This window comes from Mustela nivalis (genome assembly GCF_964662115.1).
Source record: "Mustela nivalis genome assembly, chromosome: 5".
NCBI classification, from domain to species: Eukaryota; Metazoa; Chordata; class Mammalia; order Carnivora; family Mustelidae; genus Mustela; species Mustela nivalis.
Genome location: NC_139024.1, coordinates 12,576,142 through 12,588,953, shown reverse-complemented (window position 1 = coordinate 12,588,953; position 12,812 = coordinate 12,576,142). Strand labels below are relative to the sequence as shown.

The 12,812-nt window shown below is 45.6% G+C and overlaps 1 protein-coding gene across 4 annotated transcripts in view; it reads right to left on the bottom strand.

Annotated features, from left to right (window-relative positions):
* Window positions 1-217: 217 nt before the first annotated feature.
* CNKSR3 (CNKSR family member 3) overlaps window positions 218-12,812 on the bottom strand; it is an 89,395-nt gene continuing 76,800 nt past the window's right edge. For 3 of the 4 annotated variants that reach the window (XM_082731380.1, XM_082731379.1, XM_082731381.1), the window contains 6 exons: window positions 11,824-11,892; window positions 11,425-11,571; window positions 7,145-7,269; window positions 4,372-4,580; window positions 3,784-3,873; window positions 218-1,589 (listed from right to left, as the gene is read on the bottom strand). In XM_082731380.1, coding sequence (XP_082587506.1) covers window positions 1,291-1,589; window positions 3,784-3,873; window positions 4,372-4,580; window positions 7,145-7,269; window positions 11,425-11,571; window positions 11,824-11,892 — 939 coding nt within the window. In that variant the 3' untranslated portion in view covers window positions 218-1,290. The remainder of the gene's footprint in view (window positions 1,590-3,783; window positions 3,874-4,371; window positions 4,581-7,144; window positions 7,270-11,424; window positions 11,572-11,823; window positions 11,893-12,812) is intronic. The other variant, XM_082731382.1, reaches the window with a different exon arrangement.

Below are 12,812 nucleotides of genomic sequence, written 5' to 3'. Positions count from 1 at the left end.
CGGATGTAACTGTCACTATACGATGCTTCCTCAACACCCCCACTTCTAAACCATAAAAATCCCAAAATGCTTGGGAGGGTTTATTTTGTTTTCTAACAATAGAGCCCACAGAGGCAGCAGCCTGGGGGGTCACTTGTAAATCGGAAAGCACCCTGAACCCTCGTTTTCATTAGCTTCACACAGGATGCAAAGCAGAAATACTTCAATTACACGTGACTAAGAGTAAGAAAAATATACAACTATATTTAAAACACTTAAATTAACAAGATAGGACTTTTCTGTTCTAACAAAATATCATACATTCAGTTTAAACAAGAGTTAATATCTTGACACACTTTTCCAAAATACCTGATGCTAGTTGAAAATTAGTGACCATGAGACTTTCCAAGAGATTTCTATTTTGCAAAATATGTACAATTTTGAAGAACTGCCTGTTTGTTTGTTTTTCCTGGAAGACAGAATTTACACAGTCAAAATGCAAACTGCTGTATCTCTCATAAACCTAAATATTGTTGCTTCATTTTTCTGAAATGATCCTTTGGCTGTCAGCACATCTTATAGCTTCTTTTCCCTTAAAGACAATAATATATAACAACAACGACACCCCTCACGAATAATCATAAACTTCTTTGTGTGTAGTAATCCCTACCTAAATGTGTTCATGTGTTTCTGTGTTAACTGACCTACATACTGAGATTGTTACGAAAAGGGAATAACCAAGTGCAACAGGCCTACACTGACTGAAACCACTTCTTTGAAACAGCAGGAAATGCATGCCACATGTTATTTCAAAGTCAAAGCCGCTACACTTACAAACAGGGTATGTAGCTTGAAAAATCAAAACAAAAATGTTTTCTCCACTGGCTTTTTCAGGTGAAGAAGATGGACCACAAACCAAGGCCTCCGTGTGACAGGGCCACCAACTTCAGCCCCGCCCCCAACACCACCATGGCCCAGTTCCTCATCACGACCAAAACCTTCCGGGCACAGGCCCCAGTGTACAGTGTGTGTCTTCGTGTTCCCGCCCTAAGGAAGCCAAGAGGAGCAGACTCGACTCATTTCTCTCCTTCGGCCTCCACAAGGCAACGACTAAGATCCTCCGTGATCTGTCCCCATCCAATCACTTCCAAAGTCCGAGAAGGGCAGTATACAACTTCCAAAAGAAACAAACAATGAAATCGCGAAAGGTCACGACGTAATACTGTGGATGGAAACCGGAACAGGTTGTCAACGGAAAAAGCAAGGCACTTGGGAGCGGGGGGCCAGGGACGAGTCCGAGGAGGGCGGAGCTCAGTGAGTCAAGAGTTTCAGGCGAGTAAACCAGCTGACCAGCAGCGACGGCTCCGTGGAGGAGGCCTTGGCCGCCGAGGAGACCGGCTTCTTTCGGGTCCCCTCCTCCTGGAACGGGATGGTGGCGCTGCCGTGGAGATCCGAACCGAGGTAGCCCCTGCTCCCCCGGACGTAGTCCGCGCCGCGGACCAGCTGCCTCTCCGCTGGGGGCCTGGAGAAGCGGTACGGGGGCGAGGGGCGCTCTTCGAGGATGGGGGGGATCCGCTCGTTACTGAAATAGCGGCACAGGGCGTCCTCACCTGTTTGCAGACAAAGCCCACGAGTCCGTTAAAATCCACAGCACCGTCCAGCTCAGCCAGGCGGGCAGCGTGCTGAGACCCGGTGCCCTCGGGGTGCGTCCCAGACCCCGCCCTCCCCCCACCCAGCCAGGCGCACCCCACTGGATGTTTAGAAAGTAGAAGTGGAAGGAGTCCATCTAAGTCTGCTGCTACAACCCGAGAGGCAACACAAGGGCAGGGCAGAATCGGAGGGCCCACACTTCTTTACCCGTGTAAGAATTTTCGTAACATTTCACTCGAAATTGAAGGGGGAAAAAAAGCGAAAAGGTTGTCTCAGCCTGCACTCCTTAAGGCCCGATCTATTCTTGTTCAATGCCTGTGCGCACCGGGACAGCGGTTCTGATCCCCAAGTCTCCCCTAACGAGCAATCTGGAAGGTGGCGGTGCCTTGGGCTGACACCCTCAGTACAGGGCAGGCACTGTCATTCACCTTTAACAGACAGGGTTCAGCCATGCTTAAGACAGTTCCAAACAAGGAAGAATGGTCCCAGCCTAAATGCCAGTACACCGCTCTTGGGGGGGGGGGGGGGCGGTTGGGGGTAGGAGTGGGGGTGAGGGGTGCGGGATAGTTAGGAAACTGAAGAGAAACCTAAAATGCGGGGCAGTCTGGCCACGTGTAACATTCTTTTGACCCAGAAATTATGACGATCTAGGGACAAGATGCTTAGTGCAGCGTGGGTGCTCACCGTGGGGGAGGGGGGGGCACACACCGGGCGGAGGTGTCCAGCAGCAGCAGCCTGGGTGAGTACATGCTAGAGCCCTGACAAAGATGTTAGGATGTCATGCAGTTGCTACAGAAAGCATACATGTGTTGAGTAAGTCACTGTCAAAAATCTATTTCTTCCATTTTGCACATTTTTTCTAAGTGTATAACATCAGAAAACATTCAGACTGATTATGTCTAGTTTGGGGAAGCAGAAGCCAGTGGAGTTTTATTTTCTCCTGTCTTCTAGATGTTTCTCAGTGTGCCTGTTTCGCTTTTGTTAACCAAAGGGGTAGTTGCTTTGAAGAAGTGCCCATTGTCAAAGAGCCACATAATGCAGGAGTCTACTCAAGAGTACAAAAATCCAGAGAGACAGAAAGTAGATTAGTGGCTGCCAGGAGCGGAGGGAGGAGGGCATGAGGAGTGACTGCCTCAGGGGCTTCTTTCTGAAGTGATAAAATATGCTGGAATTAGACAGTGCTGATGGACACACGGCTCCATGAATGCATTAAAAACCTCTGAATTGTACACTTTAACAGGGTGAGCAGATTTATGGTATGTGAGTCCTCTCTCAAGAAAGCTGCTTTTTTTTTTTTAAGTGCCCATCACGCGGACAGACATCTTTTCATTCTAAAACGATCCTCCGACAGAACTATGGAAGGTGAAACAGGAGGTCAAGTATGTCTCCACTTTCAGACTTAACACTCCCCACCACCTCTCTCATTTCTAAAAGGAAGTAAAAGGCTAAATCAGGGATTAAAAGCCCAAGAGAACAGCAATGAAGATGTTGACATTTCTAAATCTAAACAAAGGACAGCCCTGCCACCTGCTGACTGCTCCACAGACTTTCATATGCCAGCTAAGGGTATCCTGGACCTTACTCCACAGACATCTTCTCCCTTTCCTGCTTTATTATGCTCCAGGTGATTCAGGTTCGTGAGGGAGGAACTTTACCAAGGCCCGGGGAGCTGTGAGGGGTTGTTCACTGTGGAAGTTGAGCCTCCAGAACTTTTTTCTTCTTCCTTTTATTTATTTATTTTTCTAAGATTTTATTTATTTGTTGGAGGGAGAAAGAGCACAGAAGGAGAGTCAGAGAGAAGCAGACTCCCCACTGAGCAGAAAGCCTGAGGTGGGGCTCGATCCCAGAACCCTGAAATCATGGCCTGAGCTGAACTCAGGAGTCAGAGGCTTAACCCACTGAGCCACCCAGGCGCCCCCACAACCTTTTTAGAGCACACGATGCTAATGAGAAGATTCACAGTCACTAACTAGGGTAATATAATTCTGCCATTCCAGGAACAGGTAGGGCCTCAGAGACGTTTTATATGAAGGGACAGGACTCAGGCTGGGATCCTCTATCTGGTTATTATAGCACAACTAGGAACAGGGCTGAAGTGAGGGCCATGGCCCTTTTGATTCCGGTTTGGTGTATTTCGGGTTTGTTTCAACTTACCCTTCCTCCCATGACCTCGAGGTCTGGCAAAAGGGTCCACGATCCCCATCCAGCTCCCATCCGCGGGCATGGACAAAGGTCGGGGCTTGCCTTCAAAGGGAAGGGAAGGACACGACAAGTTGACAGAGTCTGTGGACCTTAAAGCATCTTTCCTTTTATTTATAACTTAAGACTCCCCCATATCACACTCACTTAAACCTAAGTGATAACATTATTGTAAACTAAGAAAAGTACCGCCAGGCCTCCCATTTCCGTGGCAAGCAGTGAGAACACAGGCCGGCTGAACTCAAGCCTGTGTTGTCTACCGAGCAAAGCCGTTCCACGCTAAAAACCAGGCCCTGCAAGTTAAAACCGTAACATGATCTCACTCCACTGGGCTTTGATGCCAGGCAGCGAGTAATGATTCAACAAGACTTCGCTTTGGAGAGATGAATAAAGGTCTCATACTTAGAATTTCATTGAGGTTTATGTTTTCCTCAGATTACCCTGCAAGTCTGCCAAATCCATCCAACAGTTCCAAATAAGGAAGGGGGGTAGGGGAGGGAGGAAAAACAAACAGCAGAACAAAACAAACAGGCAGAAATGTACCATGAGATGGAGTTTTCTCTCTCATTTTTGTGGGCAGAATATTGGTTTCCACCGAATACCCAGGCAACTGATCAGAATCAGCAATGGTAAATCTCCGTCTTCGGCTCTCCTGGTCCAGGAAGGAATTTGGCGACTCGGAACCCTTAGGACCAGGCAATGGCTGTTTACACTTACTGAAGCCTCCATAAAGAAAACTCCCGTTTTCATCCCTGGAAGACAGTGGGCAATAATTAAGTCACTTACAAAGATCCTCCCCTACAGAAGAATTACAGCACATACTTCCTCCAGCACACACACGTAAGAAAATTTTAATCTTCCTTTCCACTGCAGGAAGCAGCATTCCTTTTTCGTTCTGTTACCCTCCAATACACAGAAATCCTATTACATAAGAGTAAATAGCATGGTCCTACTAAATAAAGGAAAATCACTTTTTTTTTCCCCCAGATATGTGTAAAGAGTATAAATACAGCTTTGAAAAGACAGCTCTGGTTTCCTATACTTCTTATCTGAATCTCCTATTTATTATAGAAATCACAAGTGAAGGTATGATTGAGCCATTTTTCTGATGCCCAAAGTAGTATCTTTGCCAAGATCTAGCAGAGAAGACACTGGATGTATAATGGAGTTGTTAGGTTTGAAAATTATGTCAAAAAATACAAAGGCGCCTTTATCATACCCAGTGGAGAGTGTCTGTTTTCTGAACTCCCTACAGAAACTGGAAAGTGTGGCTTAAGGACTCCAACTTAATTCTTTGTACATGTCAGCTTTCCTAAAACTTAATTCTAGTTGAATCCAAGTTACCAGCTAGTTACATTTTTTTGAACCTAGAAAATTCTCTTAGGTGATCATTGCAAAAACTACGAGACAAATTACAACATCAACTGAGTCCAAAAATAATTTAAAGATCAGCTTTGCCTGCTTGGTATTCCCAGTGAACCTCCTGCCTGTGCACCCCCCTTTCCCTTCTACAAATCCATCTCCTTCTATACTTTTAACCCTGGCCTATAACTGCCCCAGTCACAAAGCTCTCAAGACTCACCTCTCATTCTCCATAGCCATGTGCATGTTTCATTCCTCTGCAGGTATCCTTCATTAACGGTGTGTAAGTGAATGTGTGTATGCACGTGTACCTATGTATCATGTGTGCATGTGGGTCTCCCCTGGGCTTAAAAGCTCCAGTTCGCTTTCCCCTTTACTATGCACGTACCCTTTTCCCTGCCACTGCTCTGTGACCCTTCACGGACACCCAGACAAGGACATTCAGAGTTCAGGGTTAGGGAGTGGCCTCCTGGTTTCTTATAAAACCACCCACACACAGATCATCAGTGAAACTGTGCTCTCCGTGTGCAAAGGCAACTACCTGTCACTTGAAACGCATTGAAGATCCTATGACCACAGGACTCTGGTCTGTGAAGACAGGGAACGGTCCCATCTACCAACTAGGATGCCTCTGATCAGCTAAGGTTCTCTATGCGCTGTACTAAGTTCTGGGTGGCCCAAAGCCAGGGAGAGGAAAACAATGTTCATTTTTCCTTGTGCCCAGGGAAGAAACAGGACAGATTCAAACACTCAGCTTAAAACAAAAACAAAACAACAAAACACTTCCAATATCAAGTAACATATCACTGTAAGATTCAGCCTGAACTTTTTCTTATGAAATATGATACCATAATTATGTATTTCTCCATTTATTCTTGAACAGCTGACTAAGACATTGGCAGTTCTCCGGGGGTAAGAACCGCATCTGTTTTGTGTAAGATGCTGATGCAGGCCTCCCACTCACTACACTTCTGTTGAATAAATGAGTTAAATTCTCCGTAAATAGGTAAACTGATACAAATAAGCCTGTATTTCACACCTAAATAATCCCCCAAGGAACAGCTAATATGGCTAGCCTCGTTATTCCATGTGCCAATTAAGAATGTCTTCTAGGAGAAGTTCGAAGAGACACACAAACACACGCAACCACAAGTACCACATCTCCATCCACATTTCTTAAGTCCTAAGAAGAACACAAATTCACCGCCAACTACAGCTTACCTTTAACTTGCCGCACAAAAACATGTATTATCTTCCTCCCTAGAGATGATCTGACCTTATACCTAATGAAACTTCAGCTTCAGGGACCCCCCAACAGCCCTTTCTGGTGTTCCAGAAGGAGCTAAAACAATGCATTCCCAAGAAGGCTGCTTTCTCTACCTAGAGAGTCTCCTCTCCATCAAACTATACAGTTTCAAAACCCATGAAACCTGGATCCATCCCTATATTTCTCCCTAAACGATCACACATCCCCCTCCCTGTTCTATTGAGAAATAACTAGCATAGAATGTTGGGCTCATGTTCGGTGTATGACATAATGACTTGATTCATGTACCTATTGTGAAATGATCACTACAAAAAGTTAACACCCATCACCTCACACAGTCACAAATGCTTCGATTCTTGTGATGCGAACTTTTAAAATCTCTCTCAGCAACTTGGAGGTATAAAGTACAATACTGTTAACTCTAATCGCCGTGCTGTTCGTGACATCCCACAACTTCCTTATCTTGTAACTGGAAGTCTGGACCTTGTGACCCGCCCCCTTCACCCATTCCTCCCAGCCCTACTCCCAGGACCACACTCTATAGAACAACTGCCATTTCAAGACTTAGCCTTGTCACCCTGGAGTGCATCAGCTTCTGCCCTTGAAATCCTCATGGCCTTCATACCGCCACTCAAATCTCCACACACAGGAGACGGGCATGCACACCGCCAACGGACGCTGACATACCGGGGAGAGTAGGGCACGGCCGGCGGAGGAGGGATATAAAGATCCAAGATGGCTGGCTTCTCCTTCTTCAGCGAGGTATCCATAGTGCTTTCAGGGGACTGGGTTGTCGTGGGTGGAGGAGAGGCCTGAAATAGAGGCCGTGCACAGGGCAGAGGTGAGATTATTCTTGGGTAACTCTCCTTCCCCAAAGCCAACACCGAGGGCCAGCGTCATTCGTGTGTTTACAACTATTAGCAACACTCAATGTGTAGTCTTTGAGACCCTCAGAATCAACTGGGCATTTTGAAAGACGAGATGTGTAGGAAGAAGTAGAGGCTTGGGGGTAGAGGGAAGAGGGTGCCTGGGTGGCTCAGTTAGTTGGGCAACTGACTCTTGGTTTTGGCTCAGGTCACAAAGGCACCGGTCGTGGGATCGAGCCCCTCATCGGGCTCTGTGCTCAGCATGGAGTCTGCTTGAAAGATTCTCTCCCTCTGCCCCTCCTCCCCACTCACCCATCTGCATGCCTGCGCACTCTCTCTCTCTCTCTCTCTCGCAAATAAGTAAATAAATCTTTAAAAAAAAAGTAGAGGCTTGGAAGCCAGGTTACGATTCTATCTCTGAGCAAATCGCTTAAATACCCTTGTCTGTTTCCTCCTCAAAAAACAGCCATCCTGACAGCAGCTCCTGCACTGGGCTGTGGCCCACCCTGGTCGCGTGAGTTCATACAAATTAGGAGCGATGCTACCATGCATAGGAGCCTCCGTTCAGGAGCTATCCTGGCTACAGCTCTCACTAGCTGTGTATCTCTGGGCAAACTGCTCACCTTCTCTGTGCCTCATCTATAAGACGGGAATAAACGAGACAAGAATAGCACCCACAAAAGGCGAATTAAGTGACACGATACACGTCATAGGCTTAGCACACTGCATGTCACACGGTAAGTGCACAACCTTATGCGCTTTTTGTCACACATCCATACAAGTTAATTTTAGAACTTTAAAATCCTTACAGCTTAATTTTAATTATGTTATTAGGCTCAAAAGGACCTATTTTTTAAAATCTTATGTGAGACCTTCAAGTCTTATTTCTTCTATAGACTAACAATGATGACCCACTTTCTGGCGGGTAAAGGAAGGCTTCCAAAATCCCAGAGTCAAGGCATAAAGACCTCTGGTGATGGCCAGTGGGTGGTGATGGCCACACGAGAACTGTGCCTGGCCCCTGGTACCTCAAACCCTATCCAGCCGGGATGGTGACCCAAGACCCCACAGTGAGACCATGAACTATATTTAAGGACTGAAAGGACTGGAATGTACTCACAGTGACAGGCCTGTTTTAGGGGGAGACCCCCAGACTCAAGAGAAATGGGGGCTTAGTCTTTAGTCTCCTGTGACACGATCCCTACAATCTGGATGGTGGCCACCAACACAGTCAACTCTACTTAATATAGAACTGATTAACAGTGTCTGAAAAAAGTGCTGAAAACAGCATCAAGGGCCCCCATGAGTGTCAGCAGTACAGTACAGCACTGGCACAGAGTGGGCGTTCTCCAAGGGCTCCAGCATTGATGATGCTGACTATAAGAAGAACTCTCATTTACCAGGATGATGGCCTAAAACCAAGGAGGACACCTTCTCAGGGACAGGCAACATTAATGATGGTGACAAGAATGAAAGAAACGCACTCCCACAAGAGGTGGGTGCCCAGGCCTGGAGAATGACACACAGCAATGTCAGGGAGTGTCAGTGTTCCAGAATTTATATTCTGCAACTATCCTGGACCCGTCATGAGGACACTTGTAGCTAAGCTATGAAAATGGCCTCTCAGTTGTGATGCTGGTTCTACCCCTGGGTCAGAAGCAAAACGAGGTATCTCTTCCCTCACCATCAACTGGTCCCCAAACTGCACAGTCAGTGGGACTTGGCAGGAAGGTGGACAGAGCCAGAGAGGAGGGAAGCATGCCCTTCTGAAGTGAATTTCCAGACATCAAGGGACTAACTCTAGCCTGTACCTAAAAACAGCTTCCACTTACACTTGAACACAGGCACTTGAACTGTCCACCCCCACTTCCGACTCAGTGATTCTCAGAAGACCCACCATCTCTGCCTTCCCGACTCTAATTTCTGTCACTAGTATCACCAGCCAGGTGCAATGTCACACTGCACACCTGCTTTGCTTGCCTTCCTCATCCCTTAGTCCAAAGCCTTTTAAGATTTTTATTTATTTATTTTTTGAGAGAGAGGGAGAGAAAGAGAATGCACAGACATGTGAGAGAGAGAACACAAGCAGGGGGAGAAGCAGAAGGAGAGAGAGAGAGACGCCAGCTCCCAACTGAGCAGGGAGCCCAATGTGGGGGCTCGATCCCGAGACCCCGGGATCATGACCTGAGCCGAAGGCAGATGCTTAACCAACTGAGCCACTCAGTTGCCCCAGCTTTCTCTCACAGTAAATACCAATAATTAGGGGTAAGGTTTAGAAAGATTAAATACCTTATCAGAGATCCCATAGTTAGAAGTGGCAGAGCTGAGATTCGAACTGGAGAAGTTGAACTCTAAGCCCCCTGTCTAACCACTAGGCTGTGCTGCTTTGTGAGTCTTTTCCATGCTTCTTCCAAATGACCTCTTGGCATGAGTCTTTCACTGGCATTGCCCCATCACAGTTGGGGTGTGATTGATATTGTTATTATTTAAGAGATGATTACTTATAAGAATTGACTTATAAATCATTTATTTATCAGTTATTAATTAAGAAGTGATTTTAATTATGTGTCCCTCCTTACTCCATATCCGACTTATTTTTTTTTAAAGATTTATTTATTTTTTTAAAGATTTATTTATTTATTTGACAGAGAGAGATCACAAGTAGGCAGAGAGGCAGGCATAGAGAGAGAGAGAGAGAGGAGGAAGCAGGCTCCCCACCGAGCAGAGAGCCCAATGCGGGACTCGATCCCAGGACCATGACACCATGACCTGAGCCAAAGGCAGAGGCCCAACCCACTGAGCCACTCAGGTGCCCCTGTTATTTATTCTAAACCCTGCACCGAGGTACACATGTAGGTGTATTTCCAATGTTGTATGTATCACAGAGGGTTCAAACTGAGAGCCTGAGACAACTACCATTCCTCCCATTGAAGATGAACCATAAAATGGCAGATGGTTCCACATAAATTACAATCTCAGTCTTTAAAAAGGGCATTAAGGGTGCCTGGGTGGCTCAGTGGGCTAAGCCGCTGCCTTTGGCTCAGGTCATGATCTCAGGGTTCTGGGATCAAGTCCCACATCGGGCTCTCTGCTCAGCGGGGAGCCTGCTTCCCTCTCTCTCTCTGCCTGCCTCTCTGTCTACTTGTGATCTCTCTCTGTCAAGTAAATAAATAAAATCTTTTAAAAAAATAAAATAAAAAGGGCATTACGATGTCATTGCCTTTATATTTATGATTTAAGAAATAAACACTAAGGACCAATGATATCCGAAGGGGGTCTGGTCCTTGAGCACACTCCACCCAGCTGTGGGGAAAAGGGAGTGCACTGTTCGTACGGAATTACACAACAGTCTCCGACACGAGGCTGTAAGTCAGTCTGCTGCTGCTGATCACTCGAGTCTGCCAGCTCTGAACTAAACAATGCAGTGGTTCCACTCCCCGCTGGATGGCCGAGTCCCACCATCCCTAGCCCTGCCTTGGCAGGACTCCACCCGAGGTGGTCTCTCCAGGGTTCGTGCTCAAAGCGTGTACCGTCAAATATGTTTGAAAGGAGAGGGGAAAAGGACCAGAACGAACTTCTGCAGTGATGATGACAGCCACTAGCCACACGAGGCTACCAGACCTCTGAAGTGTGGCTAATGAGGCCAAGGAAATGGACTTTTCATTTTATTTAATCATTTAAACAGTCACATGTGGCGAGTGCAAAATCTAGAACCTGTGTTCTCACTGAAGTAGGACTAGAGAATGATTCTGCATACACAAACTCCTGAAGCCGATCACCATCAAATGGTAACTGTTCTTTCTGGAGACAAATCTGATCCTCAACACGGTTCATGCACAGAGAACAGAAAAAGGTTTACAGGGCGCCTGGGTGGCTCAGTGGGTTAAGTCTCTGTCTTTGGCTCAGGTCATGATCCCAGGAACCTGGGATCGAGCCCCACATTGGGCTCTCTGCTCAGTGGTAAGCCTGCTTCCCCCTCTCTCTCTGCCTGCCTCTCTGCCTACTTGTGATCTCTGTCTGTCAAATAAATAAATAAAATCTTTAAAAAAAAAAAAGAAAGAAAGAAAAGAAAGAAAAAGGTTTACAACCAATAACGGATACCTGCACGAGGGGCGGTCTCCACCGGAGATTTTTCAGGGGAGCGGGGGTAAAGTTGAAAGAACCCGTGGGGCGCTTCTTAAGCAGTAATACGACTCCTGTAGGATTCTCTCTCAGTTTTCTCACCAGATTTTTTAGCTGCCATCCCACCTTCAAAGAAAGAAAATGAGGAGAAGGGACTCACTTGTGAGTTATGAAAAGTCAAATCTATGAATTTATTCCAAGGAAATCAGTTGTGAGCAAGTAAGCAGACACTAGTGTGTCCATCTGAGCACTACTTAGAACTATGGAAAATTGGATGAAAGTCACACATTTCAAAAGTTCAAGCAAAATGGTTTTGGATTTAGTTAAAAGCGCTAGAGGGGAATATGATAAGTCTTAAGTCTCAATGAACAAACTCACCACGGTCTGCTGATTAACCTGAATGACTTCATCACCAGCGTGAATCTTCTGAGATCTGTCTGCAGGAGACTATTAGGAACAAACACAGAGACCTGTCTTATTTTTTTAAATCTTCTATTTGTTTCTGCTTCTATTTCTTCCTCCTCCTTTCTTCTGCAGACAATGAGGAGTGGAAATACAATTTTCTCCAGAACTATGACATGAAGCACTTATGAGACAATCCCAAGACAATATGGTCTGTCAAGCCTGCCATGGGGGTGGGCACTCATGTTCCCCACGTGATGAATGGCTGGCTGGTCCGGACCATCTGTCCGTTCCAACAGCCTGGGCCACCCACCAGGAAGAGTGGGACATGCTGCCAGGTCCACCTAACCCATCAGGAAGAGTGGGACATCCTGCGACACAGTGAACTAATAAAAAAGGCTTTCTTTGGTTCATCTAACGTATATCCCTATCAAAATTAGTCCTGTAAAAGCTGACCAACTGCTTAACACGTAAAAACCATTGTTATGGTGATGTTCACATCTCCTTTTAAGCAATTATCAAAACGAACTCTTGTCTACTCAACCTTGTTTTACGCATCATCACAATGCTATTATAGCACAGAAAGATGGTGACATTGGAAAATGTACTTCTTTAAAGAAAATGAATTTAATTTAATGTACTTCTTTAGAGAAAACAAACTTAAATTTTTGTCATTTTCTGGTTGAATCCAAAAATGAATGTGTTTTAAGTCCAGATTTTGATTCTGCCCAATAATACTTTGCTACAAATCTGCACATATATATATAAATATATATAAGTATATATATAGCTTTCTCTCCACTTATGTGTGCATATAAATATCTACATATAATCTATTTCTCAAATATTTGTCCACAATATTCTGTTCAATTAATGAAACTAGCACTCTCGGTGTTTAAGGTGTCTCCTATGAGCAAAAGCAAAGAAAAGGATAAAACCTTGATTTCAAATTACAATCTAATGTT